The 21,793-nt window shown below is 35.6% G+C and overlaps 1 protein-coding gene across 2 annotated transcripts in view; it reads right to left on the bottom strand.

Moving 5' to 3' along the window:
• Positions 1 to 9,325: 9,325 nt before the first annotated feature.
• LOC111057959 (signal peptide peptidase-like 3) overlaps positions 9,326 to 21,793 on the bottom strand; it is a 42,483-nt gene continuing 30,015 nt past the window's right edge. The window contains exons 10-12 of one of the 2 annotated variants that reach the window (XM_039441651.1): positions 21,062 to 21,177; positions 16,898 to 17,042; positions 9,326 to 14,223 (exon numbers count right to left, since the gene is read on the bottom strand). In XM_039441651.1, coding sequence (XP_039297585.1) covers positions 14,155 to 14,223; positions 16,898 to 17,042; positions 21,062 to 21,177 — 330 coding nt within the window. In that variant the 3' untranslated portion in view covers positions 9,326 to 14,154. The remainder of the gene's footprint in view (positions 14,224 to 16,897; positions 17,043 to 21,061; positions 21,178 to 21,793) is intronic. The other variant, XM_039441652.1, reaches the window with a different exon arrangement.

Raw genomic sequence — 21,793 nt, 5'->3', positions numbered from 1 at the left:
AGCTGGTGTCCGACATGTAGGACTTAGGAAAGTCCAGAGCGCGAGCCGCCGCAGCGCACTAATTCAGTGCGGAATCGAGAGAGGACCTCTGGAAAGGCTAGGGAAGGCCTTTACTAGAGCTCCGCGACCGATCCGGACCCCAGGAGGACAGCTGGTGCCCGACAAGTAGGACTTAGGAAAGTCCAGAGCGCGAGCCGCCGCAGCGCACTAATTCAGTGCGGAACCAAGAGAGGACCTCTAGAAAGGCTAGGGAAGGCCTTTACTAGAGCTCCGCGACCAACCCGGACCCCAGGAGGACAGCTGGTGCCCGACAACTAGGACTTAGGAAAGTCCAGAGCGCGAGCCGCCGCAGCGCACTAATTCAGTGCGGAATCGAGAGAGGACCTCTAGTAAGGCTAGGGAAGGCCTTTATTAGAGCTCCGCGACCGATCCGGACCCCAGGAGGACAGCTGGTGCCCGACAAGTAGGACTTAGGAAAGTCCAGAGCGCGAGCCGCCGCAGCGCACTAATTCAGTGCGGAGTCGAGAGAGGACCTCTAGTAAGGCTAGGGAAGGCCTTTATTAGAGCTCCGCGACCGATCCGGACCCCAGGAGGACAGCTGGTGCCCGACGAGTGGGACTTAGGAAAGTCCAGAGCGCGAGCCGCCGCAGCGCACTAATTCAGTGCGGAATCGAGAGAGGACCTCTAGTAAGGCTAGGGAAGGCCTTTACTAGAGCTCCGCGACCGATCCGGACCCCAGGAGGACAGCTGGTGCCCGACAACTAGGACATGCGAAAGTCCAGAGCGCGAGCCACCGCAGTGCACTAATTCAGTGCGGAATTGCGAGAGGACCTCTGGAAAGGCTAGGGAAGGCCTTTACCAGAGCTCCGCGACCAATCCGGACCCCGGGAGGACAGCTGGTGCCCGACAAGTAGGACTTAGGAAAGTCCAGAGCGCGAGCCGCCGCAGCGCACTAATACGGTGCGGAATCGAGAGAGGACCTCTAGTAAGGCTAGGGAAGGCCTTTACTAGAGCTCCGCGACCAACCCGGACCCCGGGAAGACACCCGGTGCCCAAGGACTAAGACTTAGTCCCGACACAAACCCCTTTTTCACGACTGACACCGCAAAGTTCCTATTCCCTTCATTCCGCGACCAACCCTGTTTGGCAGTGCGAAAGCACGGCCCCTCCTTCCTAAAAGAGGGAAACATTTCTCCAAAACACTCAAGACCCTGTTTCAACCCCCAACTCGAACGAGGGAGGTTGACGGACGCCCCACCAAGACTCCCATCCCCTGCTGCGGCCCACCCCAGTCGCCGACTGAGTTTAGCCGTCCCAGAGCGACACTGGGAACTCTGATTGAGAAAGGTGTGGGCAAAAATCTACTCAGAGTATATTTTTTAATGAACTATCAGAATTATTGTGGAAGCTCATATCTGGGCCTATCAAGATTTTTATGAGACTATATCCTATTAAAAACCACGACCTGATTTTTATAATTGTTAAAATATTTCATGCTCTACCGATTGATGCCAAGCAGGAGGCTAATCGTTATTTAATTATAAAAAATAACGTGACAACGTTGACGCGCAATTTGAAGAGTAACATACCTGTTAAATTTCATTGAAATCTAATGCCGCGTTTCGCCGTAAATGTGGAACATAAAAATATTTGGACATAAAGAGAAATGCAAAACCGTCGACTTAAGTCTTAGACCTCACTTCGCTCAGTCAATGAAACTTTGGATAACTGAGTTCTTTTTAAAGTACTATGCTATTCTACTTGTTCTACTGAGCCAGTACCATTTTGATTTTTTTTTCATAGTACATGGCACTATTGAAATTAACTGTTCTATTGATTTATTCTAACTTTGTCTACAGAATTGTGAAACTGCATATTATGAGGAGTACTGTATGTTTAATTTGTTTGTTATCCACGTCTGCATCTATTTTCAGTTTGAAGAACTGGATATCAATCTTGATTATTCAATTTTTTTATTGTTCAGCATACACACACATTATTTACATACATATAAAAACAAAATGATACACAATTTTTTTAGAACAATAATGCTCAAGGTAAAAACCTGTGAGGGGAGAAAAATCTAAATTTTCACATTAAAACGTCACTCGAGAATAATTATATCACCCGGCCTCACAACAGAGAGTCTTAGAGTCCTTGACTTAGAATAGTTAATCTCACAGTTGTACAGTCAGTGTGAGTGAGATTTTCTGCACACATCATGCGTGAATACGCCGTATGAAACGACTCGTATAATTTGAGGATGGTGATAAAGATGAGGAAACATGATTCTGTTAAAAGGAATAGTCTCCATCTCCATTATGTTCTTAGGGATTTGCTTGTGATCATGTTTCTATCATTTTATCAATTCGAAGATCAGCCTTCAAAAATTTAGGCCAACTTATACATTTCAACTCACGTTGCTACACGTTTCAACTTAGCAAAAGGACAGAGGGAATTAGTATTATTATTCTCTAGAGCCCAGGAAATATCTCTGTTATTGTTCTTGGTACCTTATACAAAAGGGACTCCATAATACAAAAACAAATCAGTCCTTGCCGGACAAAGCTTGAGGAAGAAGAAAAAGAAGAAGAAGAAGAAGAAGAAGAAGAAGAGAAGAAGAGAAGAAGAAGAAGAAGAAGAAGAAGAAGAAGAAGAAGAAGAAGAAGAAGAAGAAGAAAGAAGAAGAAGAAGAAGAAGAAGAAGAAGAAGAAGAAGAAGAAGAAGAAGAAGAAGAAGAAGAAGATGACAGGAGGAGAAGAAGAACAAGCGAGAAGAAGAAGATAATAGAAAAAGGAGACAGAAGAATAAGGAAGAAGAGGAAGAAGATGAACAATAATAAGAAGAAAAAATATAGATAGGAGAAGATTATAACCGTTGAGTACACTATTTTATCTATAACCACTCTTTTGACGAATTGAAAACTTATAAATTACTGGTGGTACTCCCATACAGTAACAGTCAGGAGTGTATTCAAATACCGTTGGATAACATCTTTCCAATATTGTTCCATTCATCTTAGAAGTATATAATCTGTTCTTTCTTACATTGATATCACTTATGTATAAGTTACTGCAGAATCAAAATTATTTTATATTGACTGAACAATTAAAAGTCACATTGAAATAGTTATTTTGGAGTTTGGTAGAAATAATACATTTACATGGAACTCAATTTATTCATTAAATGCAATCTACATAATTCTAATAGGTTCTGATAACACATAATGATGAAATAGGTGTTCAATGAATTAATGAAGACTAACAACTTGAAATATATTTCAAATTATTTAAGATTAAATTGATTCTACCTCGGTGCAAGTCAGCTTTACATTTGTACATGTATCATTGTATTGAATTATTAAATATTTGATGATTTTGGTAAAACGACATTTTAATCCTGGACTAGTAGTTCTATGAACAGTAGACCTCGCGCAGTTATAAAACACAGCCTCGTCTCATACTGTCCATAAGAGTAAATCCTGTTTGTATGTTGTGTCGGCAAGATGTCGGTGTGAAAACGGCTAATGGCTGTTGGGGTTAGTGTATCAAAAATATGCTAACATCAAAATCTAATCTCCTTCAACTTACTGGCAACAGGTCAGACCGAGTTGAAAGCAGATAAAGGTCGAGAGAAAATACTATGTTTTCTTTCCGTTACTAATTGCATGCGTCATTGCATGCAATGAATAGTCAACACGACAGCTGATTTTTTACTAAGTTACATTGATATATTAATTGCATGCGTTATTGCATGCAATTAAAAATCCACTCAACAGCTGAATTATTATGGATGATTCTATTCTGATTTTTACTGTAATATTGGTGTTCGAAGGAGACTTTACCTATTGTATTAACCTTAAAATGCAAAATTTTCAAAAAACCTTGTATATAAGTCGAGGCACAATTTAAAAAGAAATATACCTGTCAAATTTCATGGTAATCTATTGCTTCGTTTCGCCGTAATTGCGGAACATATAAACATAAAGAGAAATGCAAAGCCGTCGACTTGAATCTTAGAACTCATTTCGCTCGGTCAATAAATCGAAATTTTAAGAAACCACAAATATCCTGGATGAAAAGGGGAATCAATTGTTATGTATAGATTTGAATCTGAATGTCTAGGATCCACTAAACAGTCTACTAAATTCATCATTTTTTCTCCACAGGAGAAACGTTTAAAGCTGGCATCAAATGATGTCACCACATTATTAACATATGTAAATTATATATTTATATATGTATGTCATGTGGATTGAAGGAGCGATGTTTGTGACGTTGTTTGTTGATTGAAGGAAGATTCTATTTTACTATTTAAATAAATCATAATGTAATTTACTTATCCACTTCGAGATTTACATAGTGATAATAAGTAGGAAATGAAATGTATAGCAAACACTTCAGTTGCTATGTAGGCCTACTGTATTGTATTCTGTAGTGTCTTTCTTTTTACTAAAGTGATGAAGTATCAGAAAATACTATCATTCTCAACAATAAGCATTAAAACAATAGTTCTAAAAACAATAAGCATTGTTATGTATTATTTTCAATGTCATTTTTTTCTCTTTCTTTTCAATAATTTAAAATTTGTTATTATTTTAAATAAGAAGATAACTTAACTATTGTTTGTTTTTAATCATATTATTTGTATTTATTTTTTCGTATTGTTATGATACTTGATAGAGAGTTGAGTGTAAGAGAGGGTCGACTGCGCCCTAACTTCGCTTTCTAAGAAAAATAAAGGCAGTCATTCTATTCTATTCATGTCACCATAATATATATGTATATGTATTAAAAAAACAGACGCTTTCTAAGAAAAATAAAGGCAGTCATTCTATTCTATTCATGTCACCATAATATATATGTATATATATTAAAAAAACAGATGACATCCAATTATTAGAGCAAATGGAATGCCTTCATCTCATGTGTAGGCAACACACCACACCAACCTTGTTCCTGTGAGACTGACCTTGTCTCTGTGACACTACACTTGTTCGAATGGGACTCTACCCCTCTTCTTGTTCCACTGACACTACTTGTTCCAGTGAAACAGACCTTGTCTCTGTGAGACTCACCTTGTCTCTGTGAGACTCACCTTGTCTCTGTGAGACTCACCTTGTCTCTGTGGGAACTTGTTCCTGTGAGACTGCCATTTATAAAACTACTTGTTCCTATGAAACTTGTCTCTGTGACACTAATATCATTCAAAAACACTACTTGTCTCTGTGAGAACTTGTCTCTGTGATACGGACCCATTTTATTCAACTCTTATTTGAATTCAGTTTACACAGCTTAAATAATTCTTTCCTCATAAAACAGCAAATTTTTGCGGTGTAATGTACTACATAAGAATACATTTTATTCAACTTTTATTTGAATTCAGTTTACACAGCTTACATAATTCTTTCCTCATAAAACAGCAAATTTTTGCGGTGTAATGTACCGTACTACATAAGAATACATTTTATTCAACTTTTATTTGAATTCAGTTTACACAGCTTACATAATTCTTTCCAGAATTGAATTCTTTACAATTTTTATTGCAAAAAATTATTAGTGTACTGGTCATTAAAGAAAGTTATTGGGCATCAAACGTAGAAGTCTGTGTTTTTCTACTTAGATTTTTGCATATTTCAACTTTTTTCTCAAAAACTACTCACACTACAGCTTCCAGACTACTTTTATTCGATTTTTAAGATATTGCTCCATATGAATTCACCATAAGTTTTCAAAAACTAGTCCCCAAACAATTTAGCATTGGTCCATTTCTCCAGAGGAACTCTGAATTCCGGGCGAAATCTTTCACTCTGTATAGCTCCCTAATGGAGCATTTATGGATATATGTTTATAAGAACTTTTTTCTTATTTTCACCTCTACTATCACGTATTAAATTATTTTACCATAATTAAGAATCACTGTGTATATTATGCATAGCATGGAAAATTAAATTGAATTGAAGCTCCCACGGACACAATAATAGCTTAGCTTATTGAAGAGAATAATATCATAACTGAGCATGTTCAATGCAATTTTTAAATCCACAAAGAAACCAGTCACCTTCTTGCCAATATGCAATGGAAGATAGACCTCATTCAAAAAAATATTGATGGTATCAACTGTGGCCTTATTCCTTCGAAATCCGAATTGATTTTTCTGCAGTAGGCCTACATTTCATAGCAAAGCTCATCATATATGGACCTTTAAAAATTTTTAGAAAATGATGTTAGCATTGTAACAGGTCTAAAATTTTCCATAATCTCCTTTAATCCTTTTCAAGAACTGATTGTGGTAAAATGTTCAAATTTGAAACACAAGTTATACTAAGATACCATAGTTATACTGCTATCAGTATAGTACCCCATCTATGTTGTATTACAAGGGCTTAGAAGATAAGGCCAAACTCAGCGTTTTCTCAGCTTTTTCAAAAACTATTGAACAAAAAATGTTTCAATTTGGTCTATTAATTTTAATCAATAATCTGTCCACCATACTTTCTTCATACCCATTTGTGACAGCTATCTGTTTAATTTCAGTGATCTCAATATCAAAATCAAGTTGGCTCATAGGTATTGTTAGTGCTCTATAGACCATGCTATTGAAAGCAGCAAGTTTGTGAGAAATAGGATGACAAGAATGAAGAGGAATGATAATATCAGTATGGGTTGGTTTTCTGAAAATAGAAAACTTGTGAAAACCAGTGCTATGATCTATTCTTAAATCTAGAAAATTCAATACACAATCCTGTTCTACCTCTACAGTGAATTTATACTCTGATGTAATCCATTCAGATAGGAAAGAAAATTGTCTAGTTGTCTGTTACTTCTAATTCACCAATTCTAGGTATTTTATTTATGAGAATATTGCAGTTCTGATAAAATTGCCTTCTGCTTACTGAAAGTCTGGAAAATCTTATTATAAATGTATTTGTACTAGGTGGCCGAGTTTTGTAACTGAGTGCACGGGGTTGTGGTCAGTGTTTGGTTTTATCAATGAATAGGATTAAGTTTCTAATATATTGTTGCCTGATCGTTAGGACATTCATTTCTTGAAAAATTGCTCTATCGTGATAAACCAAAGGTTTGCCCAAAGCTGCTCGGATAAAAAATTTCTGTAAAGTGAAAACTTTCTTCAAATGAGTATCATATGCACCACTCCACACCTCTAAATAATAGGTGAAAAGGACATATGCATATGCTAAATAGATATTTCTAATAATGACACGGTTTGCTAACTGGTTTATTTTATAAAAGTGTGAATCAGATACTTCAGTATCAACTTCCGAGAAGAAATGAGAATTTTTTCAAATTTGTTACAAAAGTTAGCTTTCAAAAACCTAAATAGCTTGCACAAAAGGAATGAAACTGTAGGAGAAACTAGAACTCAACATTTATTATTTTACCCAATGCACAGAAAATATAAATTTGAAAATGGAGCACTATACAGAGCAATCAAGTTTTCAACCATCTCCCAAACGAAACCAGAATCATTAATTCAAAATCTGAATTCAAGGAAAAACTTTTGACCTATTTGACACTTAATGCATTTTATTCAGTCAGAGAGTTTTTAGATGACCATTGACAGCTTCTCTTCCTGAGATCCAACCCATTAATACAAGGTACTTAATTCAATGTTAGTTGGATTCAACAAGTAGCCCTATCTAAGTTGTTAATTAACTTATTCAAGGCATCCAGTGTGTGTTTTAGTTTTAGTTCTAGAATTTTTACATTTATTTGTGATTAATTAATTTATTGACTGTAATTGATTATGTTGATTCTAATTTGTATATTGACAAAGCAGAAATTCTGTACATACTGTGAATGTTATGTAAGAATATGAAATTGCTAATAAAGAATTTGAATTTGAGTTCAGCTAAGGTGTGAAAAATTAGCATTTAGTTACTAGTAGTTCTGTGAACAGTAGAACTCACGCAGTTTTCTCATCCAAAAGTATCTGATGTCACCTGTTCTAGTTGTCACCTGTCACCTGTTCTAATCACAATTCACAGTTGAATCATAATTTACTCTTAAAAACTGTCATTTGTTTTCTCCAAGATCAAAAACTCACTTATGTTAATAAACTCAGTTCACGTTTGAATTTGTATCCCATATGATGATTTTATCCAGTTTCGTGATAATCTTTCCATCTAATAGTAATATTTCTCAACTATTTTAAAATTAATTTTCTCAAGAATATTATAATTTCTTCAGCATTATTCAGTTCATTTAATCATTTTCTATTTTATTTTCAATCACCTATTAAATTTGTTTTTCAAATGTGAAAATATTTATACTGATGGGCACACATCATAAAAAATATTGAAACCCGACCTTATAGAAAAAGACACGGCCAGACATCTGTGTAATGCATGCAATGAATAACCCACTTGTCAGCTGATTGATTATGAATAATTCTATAGTCTGATTGATCCTATCTTCGAAGTAGATGATATATATATAGTAATATCAGAGTATGGAGGAATTCCTTTTCTTTTCATATTATCCTTAAAATGCAAAATTTCAAAAAACCTTGTGTATACATCGACGCGCAGTTGAAAAAGGAATATTCCTACCAAATCTCATAGAATTCTATCAACGCGTTTGGCCGTAATCGCGTTACATTCAGACAGACAAAAGCAAATCGAGTTGAAATATAGACCTCACTACGATCGGTCATTTAGAGTAATTTACATTACTCTGTAATATGCCAAAGATATGCCTAGAATCGGTTGTTTTTCAGCATTTTTGAAAACTTCCAGAAAAATTGAAGGAAAACAATCAGCAAGTGATTCATAATGCAAAGTGTAACCTATTCAAAAATGAAACTCTGCGTTCCTCACCATTTGTAGGCCTAACAAAAATTTAAAAATGTAGAAATGATATAATAATGAATAAAAATAAAGAATAGTAATTCTAAATTATATTAGGTATGATTGTATGGTAAACAAAAGCTAATGGTAACCATTCTCTGAGGCTAGTTTTATAAAACTTTAGAGTAATAGTACAGCCACATTTGTTTAAAATAGTTCGAAATATTCATCACTTTCTATTGCACGAAAAAAACCTAAGCAGACTCACTAGTCAATTGACACCATGTGGTGGCTAACTAATATTATTTTCTATTTGATCGTTGTTTTCAGAAAATCATTCAAATTTTCAAAATGTTAGTCAATCATAGTTCCATCTATTGAATCCAGTTGCTCTAGTTCGTTGCTTGAAGCAGTGTCTGCTAATTTAAATTATTCTGATTCTTCGTTGATTGAAGATCTTAAATATCATGTGATTTAGTTCTATAATATTTCTACTGTGGAGTAAATAACAAGAGCTGTATTAAAAATGTATAATTCATTTCAATTTACAAACATCGCAATTCAACAATCATAAATAAATACATTGATAATGACTAACTGTGAATAATTAAATGTTTGTTACCTGCAAATCAAATGAGATATAATGAGAAAACATTAGAAATATACATCAATAAAAATGTCACAAGATTTACCTCGCTCATTAACAAAATCAATATTTACAACACCAGTTACTGTAGCTTATACTATTCTAGATGGAAAAAATCTTGTAAAAAAACCTTAAATATTCTAATTTATATATACAAAAGTAACACTGATGAAACATAGAAAACTATGAATAAAAACTGAAACATAACATTCTCAACGGAATATAATAAGCATTGACACAACAATGAGTTGGCATTGTTTTTGACAATTCAATTAATGTAGGTGAGTATCTGTTTCAATTAGTCTTTTCCTAACTAGTATTACTTTCACGACTAATTTAGCACTGAAAAATCGTTACATACTTTTTGCTACTGTACAGTTGTATGCAAAATGAATGAAAACTTCTCCAACAATTTCTTAGGAATTATTTCACATTCGAATAATTCAATTCTTACATACTGAAGAAGCTTTTACAATGTGCTGTATAATGCACATGAATAAAAAGTCTGTGACTTAAAACACAGAAATAGAAATAACAAAAGATTTTTGAACGATTTAGCTTGAATTTCACTTATTTTTGAGAAAAGTAAAAAAGCTACAATTAAAATAAGAAATGAATTCGTCGTATAAAATACAGTATGTTTATCTTTTCAATGATCAACAACTGTTGTAGTATTGAAATGCAGGGTCGGTGAAAATTATGGAAACAGCTTAATACTTCTTTTACAAGGATAATTTGACAGTAGGTTTAATTTGGGATCCTATTAATTAAAATAGGACCATTTTCGCAATGGATTTTCAAAACCCTTCAAAGGGAACGCGACTAGGTTCCACCCCGACTACTTGTCCCCTTTTAAAGCCGGTTTTTAGGGGACAAGTTGACGTGAGCCATCCCCGGCTACTTGTCTCCTTTTTAAGTAGGTGACAACTAGTCGGGGGTACACCCTGACGCGAGGGTGTGATGTGTCAAGTTGTCATTTACGGTCATGACTAGTTGGCACCTCCGGTCCAATAGGTGGCAAGTAGTCGGGGTGACAACTTGACGGCAATAGTATATTTTTACGAGGGTACAGGTAGTCGTCTACGGTCACGACAGCCTATCACCTCGATTCCACTCCACAAGAAATCACCATTCCGGCTGGCTACATTTGAAATTTGGAAAATGAAGCCAAACTATCTGAACTATCTTAGCATTAGGCTCAATTTACTCGTAAACGGTGCGTCTGACGGGAAAATATAACTGAAAAAAATGTGTTTAGAATTGTGTTCTACATCTGGTTCAGTCATCAAAAGGGCTTATTACTCATTTTTTCTGTTTTCAACCAACCCCAAAAAATTTGTCCTAAAAATAGCAAAGACGGTGAATATCTCCCGAACCGTGCGTTTACGGGAAAATGTTACTGAACCAAAAGTGCTTAGAATTCAATTCTACATCATAAACAGTAATAAAAATTGCTTGATCCCTCCTCCCTACGCCGCGGAGGTGTAAGTTGTGCCAACTAGTCGGGGGGACACCCTGACGCGAGGGTGCGAGGTGTCAAGTTGTCGTTTACGGTCATGACTAGTTGGCACCTTTGGTCCAGTAGGTGTCAATAGTCGGGGGGACAACTTGACGGCAATGGTATATTTTTACAACGTATATTTTTAAACCTAAACTTGCAAACTGGTTACCAAATTTATATTTGATCGAATATTTGCATAAATAGTTCTGTACATATTGAAATTAAATGAGTAATTTCAATAACAATGTAGTCAACTAATTTTATTCCGATATAAAAATATTAATAATATTCATTAATACTTTAAGATTGAACACGATACCATAGAAATTATCTATTTAATTGTGAGAATATAAAAGTTGTTAAATTTCATCAAAATTCTTAAAAAGAAAATATAAACTGCTATACATACAGGTAAAACTGAATTTACTAAATAAAAATAATTTATGTAGACATATAGGCTACATGATAATTATATAACATATCAACTTATTTTTTGTTCATCTTCACTTTCGTTCATAAATCAGTCTGTATTTCTATCTAATTAATGATTCTCATAGAGGTAATTTTGTAAATTATTAAGGGTTTGTATAGTGAGGTGAAATACGATTGGATTCCTCATACGTTTCAAACGGAATCTTAAATTTCTTAACATTGTTTTTCAGTAGGATTACTGACCCACTTGACTCCAAAGTCAGTCACCAGTGCTCTAGTGCCAGCTAGACAATTTCAACCTTGCTCAGTCAATGATTGAACCTTTCAGATTTGATCAGAAAACACTATTTTATTGAACAAAAAATCAGATCTCTTTCCAGTAAATAATACTTTGAGAATGAAATTTATCAAAAACTAAAGGCCAGGCAACTTAATGTTGTGTCATAGAAGAGATAAGCTTAGTCACTACCTACATCAAATAACATCAGATAACGAGTTACCTTATTTGATAAATTTTTAAAATGTGCAAATTTATATATATATATAAAATGAAAATATAAAACTAGATACAGTTAGACTCACAATAATGAAGACTCTTATTGTAATACAATATGTGAACATCCAACTAATTACCTAGAACATGTTTTCTGCATTAATGATGTTTCTGATGTCCAGTTGTCCAGTGACTGGACAATGTCACAAAACATATATTCATTACAAAGAGAGGCTATAGTCTTGGATCCTACAGTATCATTAATTAATAAACTTGAAACCAAAGTGTTGAATAACAGAAATTATTGTAGTATATGATACGGCAAATTACAAAGGGCCTAAGTTAGTCATTGAACTCTTTAGCGCCGAAGTTTATTTTTCTTTCCAATTCTCATGAAACTTTCAAAATATGACGTAGACACGGAAACAATGCTATCTGGAATTTCAACCCTCATACATTCACTCGAGTGTTCAAATGAGAGCACGCCACGCGCTAAGGTGGTCAAAGCTTACCGATGCGCGTAGTCAATAGTTGGGTTATAGAACGTCAATGAAATATTAATATTAGCTATTCAATAATTCCATTTTGAGCGGTAACAAAAAATAAAATGCAACAAAAAATTATTTTTGCATAGTTTCTCATCAAATTCTGATTTATACTCTTATCTTGTGTTTTTATCCCCAATAACATTGATTTTTCGAAGCTGATTGTAGCCAGAATGTTCTCTATAAAATGCTCTTACACTCTGTTCTGTTCTAATCCTTATGATTCTTGAACTAAAAATAACAAGTTTTCAATCTGACAATGCCAGTAAAATCTAGTTTTGTGCGCTGGCATACATAGAACCACACTGATAGAGTTTATAAGGGAAAGGGAAAAACACTTTTATGATCACAAAAGGAAAAATGTTCGTGTGCGAGAGAAGAAGATAGAAAGATAAAAATAAGGATGGAAGGAGAAAGAGAAATAAACAACAATTTTCAAAAGGTATGTAACCTATACAGTAGTTTTAATTTACCTACTACGAGATATCATTGAATTCATCCTGTAATTTTATGCAATCCTCTATTACTAGCAAAGTTGACTTTGAGATCCTGTTTATGAGGGAATTCGCCGGAATACAATTGATTAATTTATGGCATATATGATCGAATCATTGTTAGTTTGGAAGCTTTGCCCTCAATGTCATGTCATGAGTTTGAGGAGAAGGTATAAGTTACTAGTGACCATGTCAAGTTTGTAGCGATATTTTCAGCTCTGTGAAAATCGGTTCCCTACCGCTTCTCTGTGTCTCATGATATATGATCGGAGGTTGAAAAAAAATTTACCCGTACATTCATACGAAACGTATCCAAAACTTGGCTCAGTTGTTTCACGCCACTGAATAAATAAATCCATTCAATGGATGCTTTTAAATCCAGTTTTTCAAAATTGATGAAATTTAGCTAAAATGAATTTTATGAACTCTAAACAAGAGTTTTCTTTTTCTTCTTCTCAAATTATTCAATCTTCAAAAACGATGGGTAGAGGGAACTATATAAATATTCAAAGTCAAAGATCTTTTTATGCATGCACCATTGAAATCAACTTTCGATGACGCACATGCATAATAGTTCAATGTTATTGACCAATGTTTGCTATCAGTATAAATTATCCAATTTTTGCAAGTTGAGAAACGAATTAATATTTCATGATAACTTATGGACATCAACAGTTTTTTAATTAGTTCTAACAGTTCTTCTAAATTTTCTTAGAACTTCTTTCATAGCACGGTTCATCATATTAATCAACCTATATCGTGACGCGTCAGTTCAGCAACGGAAAAGGATGAATTACTATGGATATCATCACAGGTACAGAAAACCCTTGATGATTAGCGAACGTGTAATTTATAGATCAATAAACAACATTGCAGTTCAGTAATAATGGAAACGATTTTTGAGTTTCATCTAGTAGATTATTCTAGTTATCAAGTTCCACTAGTAATCCGCTACTATCCAGTCTGAATAAGGAAGAGTCAACTCTAATATTGTAAAACTTACAGAGTAAGAAGGTAGCTTCAACTATGCTTCTTCATCATACTCACATGTATGTATTGTGAATGATGATAGGATTGGAAGGTGTCAAGACGCCGACGTTTCAAATACAATATTGGTATCTAAGGCTATTGATAACAGCCAAAACTCTAGTTTCTCATTGTAATGAATAAATGTGATTTGGACAATCAACAGCTGCATCGATTCAGAAAGGTTTTAGTGACAGAATAAGATTCGTCAGACTTCCATGTGTTTTGATGGAGGATGTATGATGAATGGCTCACTCCACATTCGACGCAGGTCACCCTGAAAACAACAAATTGCAGAATAACAATCTTGTACAATAATTCAATCAATTATGCTATAAACAATTAGCTTTCATTCAATAAAGAACTATAGTTCCAAAATGCGCAGATTAATGGGTGATTCGGTAATGGCGAATGGGTGATTAATGGGTGAGTGGTTCGATTGTTTCACGTCAATCTTTTTATTCGGGTGGCTCGTTGGAGTAAGTGATAAAGCGCCGGTCTAATAATCAAGAGAATCCGAGTTCGAATCTCGACCGGGGCAAAAGTTTTTGATTACAGCTCAATCACATAGATACGGCCACCCCGTCTTTCGGAGGAGATGATAAGGCGTCGGTCCCGACTACCTAAAAAGTAGTCATCATCTCTCATCATCCCTCTCACTCATTACCCACGCACAAGCCTAAGAGCTTATGTGGGCATCACCCTCAGTATTACTATTATTATCATTTATAAACATTTGATTGTATTAAAAAAGGCTACCATTTATCAGGCAACAGCTCAAGTTTCTGAGCTGAAATAGCTATTAACCTAGCTCCGCAGTGCAGGCTGGATGCTTGTCTGACTCGGACTAGGCGCTGAGACAGCAAGTAATAGCAGCGTTGGTGGGAATGCGAGCGGCCGCAGTAACATCTTCCACCCAGCAACGGTCAGCGTAGTTCCGCCTAACGGACAGACGAAAGATCAATCCAGTCGGTTATTTGATCCCTCCAGCCAGGCTCAGCCAAGCAGCCGAGACAATAGAACAATGGAGTGACGGTCTTATTCGCGTTCATCAGCAGTTTTCTTTCTCACGACTATTTTTATTTTTGTGTGTCAATAATAACTCCAGTCACCAGTAAAAAGGTTCCAGAAGCGTGGTGTACTACCATATTAATGACTTTTCATGATGATTTTTAATTATTTAAAAATATTGTTGACATTCTGAGCCTTCAGGCTAAACTTGGGGTCGCTGAGAACGAATCTGCAATCAGAATTTCTCTATCACGAAAAATAACGAAAAAAACCCAGCTGTTGATCTTCTGGCAACTGTTAACAGTAATCCTGCAATGCGGCTGAAACCCTTCCAAGCCAGGCACCCATCTCAAATGACAACAACGCCAAGCTGTGAGAAACCATCCTGCACTGCGGCGCTAGGTCTAGTGCAATTAATTTTTAAAACCGGTCATTTTCAAACAAGATAGAATTCGGCCGAACGAGCCGTAGCCAAGTACTGCCATCTATCAAGTTTGGCGAAACGTTTGTAAATCAGTTTCACACATATTTTTTGCAAGACTCAAGTTATTATCACCTTTATATCATTATTGGAAATGGTACCCTACTGACATCGATGTTATCGATTAGAGCCTTTCGCAAAACATCAATCACCTGTTTTGGGATCCGTTCCCAGTTGATTATTTTTTTAATTTTTTATTTCAATCTAGTCTAAAAAGACTAATGAGCAACTTTCTCCCAATATACAATTGGTTGAATTAATTCGATTTGTAATAGCGCTCTCTGACACAGCTTTTTTCAATCAAATTGTTTCTACTTTCTGCTATCTGTATCCTACAATCAGCTTCCTTCCAAGCATCATACATCATTTGCTCAGCAGTTATTTCAAGCTGGTCTGGTTGAATGAATCTTTCTGGTGATGTATATCTCCTTCACAGACGACTCTATTTTTCTAGCGTAAGCGAATCTATTGTTCTCTTGAAAATAGTAAACAACACTACAATAAATATGTAAGTTCCTACTATTGATGAAATACTATAGAGCGAGTTTAGGTTACCGCTTCGGTGTCCAATCACTGACTGAGTTTAATAGTGAAAGAAATGAAATATAATACGTCGATTGAATTATCATGAATTCTACTGACTCTATATCAATACAGACTGACTATACGAAACAGACGGACTTTACAATATAGAATGACTTTCTACAATACAAAACTACGACAATCATTTGAATGAAATTACCCTCATAAATTAAATTTATTTTGGCTTTCTTTCTTATTCCCCTTCATAAACATTCACTATACCTACTTGAAATCCCAACTTGAGTCTAAGCACAGGCCACAGTGCCCATGTAGGCTCATTCCGTAATCTATAATACGAAACTTATAAATAATATAAATAAAGTTGGCTAGCACTAACTAGGCCTAGGAACTAGGAATTTTCCTAAGAATCGTCCTAGATGCCCTAGAAAACAAACAATGAAAAAAACTTTTAACTTGAGTTTTAGGAATAGCTGGAGAATTTCTCTAGTCTGCAATCATCAGTTGATGGACCTAGCATTTTCTCAAAAATTTGACAGAAAGTTTTAGCTTATGCCTATTTGAATTTACCTAGAACTAGCACTTGATTATTCAACTTTTAGCTTGAAATTGGAATTTTCCTAAGAATCGTCCTAGATGCCCTAGAAAACAAAACATGAAAAAAACTTTTAACTTGAGTTTTAGGAATAGCTAGAGAATTTCTCTAGTCTGCAATCATCAGTTGATGGACCTGGCATTTGCTCAAAAATGTGACAGAGAGTTTTAGCTTATGCCTATTTGAATTTACCTAGAACAAGCACTTGATTATTCAACTATATTTTATCAATAGCTGGAACTAATGACAGTTGCTAGGCACTAGATGCTAGCTTTTATTCTATTTACCCAATAGATTATCTATTATAATTTCAACAGATTATACCTTGAGATAAGCCATTGTGAGAAGCGGCAGAAGAGTGAACGGAACAAGGTAAAGTAGCGCTGGTTGAGCAGCTTTGAACACTTCTGATGAAACTGTTGCCGTCAACAGGCCCAGGAAATAGCCAATCAGCGAACAGTGGAAGTAACTGTCAAACAAACACAAGTAACTGTCAAATTATCATTTTACAAGTTCAAAATAAACGTACAAGTTTTAGAGATGATTCGAAAATTGCTGTTTCCCATGTGAAAACAGCAGATAAAAAACATATCTCACATATTCCAAGTTACGTTATGCGTAATTATACTGATTGGGCAAAGTATGGAGGATTTGGAATAGCTGTTACAGATCCAATTTTTTAACGGAGCTCAAATTATTTTTCTCCAATATGAACCTTAGATATTGCCATTTTAATAATCAGAGAGGAAAAGATTGTAGTAAAGTTGATTAGGTACGAAAAATAACAAATGTTGAATGGAATCCGTTCTTGTCCAATGTCCATACGCTTCTGTAAATAATGCGAAAAAATGTCCATACTCCTCTGAAGCGGTTCACGTGGTATCGCTCAAATTTTTGTGTTATTATCTCAATGAGGGCTTCAAGAGTACGTGTATCTTTATTTTTACATTTGCCTTTAGCTAGCCCATAAAAGGTAGCCATGAGTCACAAAGTGACAGGTCCGGTAAGGTCCGAAGATTCCACTCAACATTCCCACGCAACGTGATGAGGCGTCCGGGGAACGTCTAGCTTCATTTCCATAGTTTTTCTAGATGTATGACATGTTGCATCTATATGGGTATTAAGGTTGATATGTCATCTTCTCAATTGTGGTAGAAAAATCACGCAGTATTGCTGGATAACGATCTGAACTGACAGTGACGTTTTCTCCAAAAACTTATGAAGTTTCGCCAATAATGAAGTTTCGACTAAAAACTTCTAACCGAAAATTATTGCTAAAAAATCTGGTGTGGTACACTCACACAACTTTCCTTGCTTATTGAACTGCAAGCCTCATTATCAAACGAGAATAATTTAGGGGAATAACATAATGATGATTGGCGGCAACATATTTGCAACTACGATCAGACTACTGTATATGTGTATATTATAATTGTTTTCAGAGTACTTTTTCCTTTGTGTAAATTGTGAAATTCGATGATTTTTTTTAAAAGTTGTCAAAACAGCTGTTCTACAGATGAAATATCTTGACTATGACTGTGTTCTTTTTATAAACTGCTCTACCTACCTCATGCACGAGAAGGAGGTTACAAAGTCAATTTCTCAAGGATGGGGTGGACCCCCCATTTGTTTCTCAGGAAAAAGACTCAAGCCAGTTGATAGAGCTGATAAATAACTATACAGAGTATGAATTTGAAAAAAATCGTTAGAGCCGTTTTTGAGAAAATCGTGAAAAAAATGGTTTTTTAGTAACTGTCATTTTTCTCAAGAATATCACGGAGCTCCTGCAATTTTCCCAGAAATGAGACTCATGTCAGTTGATAGGGCTTATGAATAGCTATCCATGTTATAAATTTGAAGAAAATCATTAGAGCCGTTTTCGAGAAAACCGTGAAAAACATGGTTTTTTAGTCATTATCCGCCATTTTTCTCATGAATATTACGGAGCTCCTGAAATTTTCCCAGAAATGAGACTCATACCAGTTGATAGGGCTTATGAATAGCTATCCATAGTATAAATTTGAAGAAAATCGTTAGAACGTGAAAAACATGGTTTTTTAGTAATTATCCGCCATTTTTTCCGCCATCTTGAATTGAATTTTATTGAATTTCTGATTGTCGGATCCTCATGGTATAAGGACCTTGAGTTTTTAAATTTCAAGTCAATCGGTTAATTAGGAATGGAGTTATCGTGTTCACAGACACACACACACACACACACACACACACACACACATACATACACACACACAGACCAACATCGAAAAATCATATTTTTGGACTCAGGGGACCTTGAAACGTAAAGAAAACTTGAAATTAGGGTACCTTAATTTTTTTGGAAAGCAATAATTTCCTTACCTATGGTAGTAGGGCAAGGAAAGTAAAAATCTGAAGTGGTGCACTCACGCAACTTTCCTTGCTCATTGAACTGTAAGCCCCATTCTTAAAGGAGAATAATATTTAGGGGAATAACATAAAGACGATTGGCAACAACATATTTGAAACTACGATCAGACTATTATATATATGTATATATAATTGTTTTCAGAGTACTTTTTCCTTTGTGTAAATTGTGAAATTCGATTATATTTTTCAAAAGTCGTCAAAACAGCTGTTCTACAGATTAATATCTCGAGTATGTGTTATTTTTATGAACTGCTCTACCTACCTACCTCATGCACGAGAAGAAGGTTACAAAGTCCATTTCTCAAGGATGGGGTGGACCCCCCATTAGTTTCCAAGAAATGAGACTCATGTCAGTTGATAAGGCTTATGAATAGCTATCCATAGTATAAATTTGAAGAAAATCGTTAGAGCCGTTTTCGAGAAAACCGTGAAAAACATGGTATTTAGTCATTATCCGCAATTTTTCTCAAGAATATTACGGAGCATCTGGAGTTCTCCCAGAAATGAGACTCATGTCAGTCGATAGGGCTTATGAATAGCAGCTATCCATGGTATAAATTTGAAGAAAATCGTTACAGCCGTTTTCGATAAAACCGTGAAAAACATGCTTTTTTAGTGATTATCCGCCATTTTTCTCAAGAATATTACGGAGCTCCTGCAATTTTCCCAGAAATGAGACTCATGTCAGTTGATAGGGCTTAAGGGCAGGTCACACCGAGCTCGCGTCCGCGGCGGTAGCGAAGTCAAAAAACTCGCCTTCCATGTTATTAAGTTGTGCAGGTCACACCGAGCTCGCTACCGCGGAGGTAGTACCTCGGCGGTAGTTTCACTTCGCGAGCCAGGCGAACTTTTGAAACGTCTCCTAGTGGGAGTACCGCTAGCGGTAGTGAGCTCGGTCTGACGTGGCCAATTTAATAACATGGAAAGCGAACTCCAGAACTTCGCCATCGGTAGCGCATGCGCAGAATACAAGTTCCAGAATATAAGTTCCTCATAACTATCGGAGCTACTGTCCTCTAACCACGGTACATTACTACGAAGTGATTTTTGGTCGCTAAAATTTAGCGTCATGTCCATTGTCGAACACTTCTGCTACTAGATAGTAGACAGTCTAGAGCTAGACACTAGTACAGTACTGCACGAGACGAAGTACAGCACTCTGGTTGCCGGCCTTCCCCCACTTCTAGAGAACCAGCCTCATCAAAACAAGAACAAAACCAAACTACCGCTGGCGGACGTTTCTTGGTGTGAACTGCTTCCAGAAAAACTATCTCCGCGGGAGCGAGATCGCTACCGCTAGCAGACGTTGGTGTGACGACCGCTTTATAAATAGCTATCTAGGGTATAAATTTGAAAAAAATCGTTAGAGCCGTTTTCGAGAAAACCGTGAAAAACATGGTTTTCTAGTAATTGTCCGCCATCTTGGATTGAATTTTATTGAATTTCTTATTGTCGGGTCCTCATGGTATAAGGACCTTAAGTTTAAAATTTCAAGTCAATCGGTTAATTAGGAATGGAGTTATCGTGTTCACAGACACACACACACACACACACACACACACATACACACACACAGACCAACACCCAAAAATCATGTTTTTGGACTCAGGGGATCTTGAAACGTATAGAAAACTTAAAATTAGGGTACCTTAATTTTTTTGGAAAGCAATAATTTCCTTACCTATGGTAATAGGGCAAGGAAAGTAAAAACAGCAATAACAATCAGAGAACCCAAATCTCTAACCACCAAGGTTCTCATTACGGCAGATACGGCAAGAATGAATTTTCCTTTCACTCTCCTTTCAAACATACTATAAATTTCCGCAGTGCATAAAAATTCAAAAGAAAATTGAATTGTTCAAGAATCAGGTTTTATTAATTATAATTAATAGCAATAATAGTAATTAATATTATTCACGTGAAATTCAACCTATTCAGTAAGTATATTGTAATCTACTGTTAGAGAAACTAAACACAACAATGTTCATCAATCGTTATTACGTTATTGACATTCTATCTTGACCATGCATGACGTACAATTTATTACACAACAGTATGAAGGGATAATAATACTTGTCCTACCTAAGTCTGTTGAATTGTTTAGGAGGAGGAACGCCAGTCTCGGCGAGGTGCAGTAATTGAGACTTCTTGTATGCATCGTAGCGCAATACAAAACACAGAAGTAATCCAGGCATAACCTACAAAACGAAAAATAATATTTTGTTGATTATGTTGTAAAAGCTTGGTAAGAATTTGAGTACTCAGAGTACAGTGTACAGTATTAGTGGAAGCTGCTTTAAAATGTGTATTTCAGAAACAAACAACATGTACAATTCTACTGAAATATCCTCTTTAATCAGTAATTGTTCCATTCCGATTGAATGAGTGAATAGAAGTGGCTCATCTAGATAAACACATGTTAGCGTGTGGTGCAACTTTTAGGACGGATTTACAATAAAATAAATATAATCTTCTAAATTTTAAACATGCCAACATCGAAATACTTTGAAAACAAGTCATCAGTAAGAGTGTCAAAAAGCGTGGTACACCACCTTAATAATGAGTATCAAGACAATCTGTACATTGAAGGTGAAACTCGTGCGCATTTTATAAGTGCAGTCGTAAAGTGTAATTTGATGCTATAATTGATTATATTTAAGTTTTGAAAATTTATACTTCGATTAATTATTCTTCTGTAAATACGTTTAAATCACTACCGGAAGAAAATACTCACTTTCATCATTATATTGCATTGTGTTTTTTAGGAAAAATAACATGAATAAAATGGATAAATAACATGAACCACTCTCATAG

This window comes from Nilaparvata lugens, chromosome X, assembly GCF_014356525.2.
Source record: "Nilaparvata lugens isolate BPH chromosome X, ASM1435652v1, whole genome shotgun sequence".
In the NCBI taxonomy this organism is placed as follows: Eukaryota; Metazoa; Arthropoda; class Insecta; order Hemiptera; family Delphacidae; genus Nilaparvata; species Nilaparvata lugens.
Note: the sequence above shows the minus strand (reverse complement) of the source record. Positions and strands in the feature narration are given on the sequence as shown.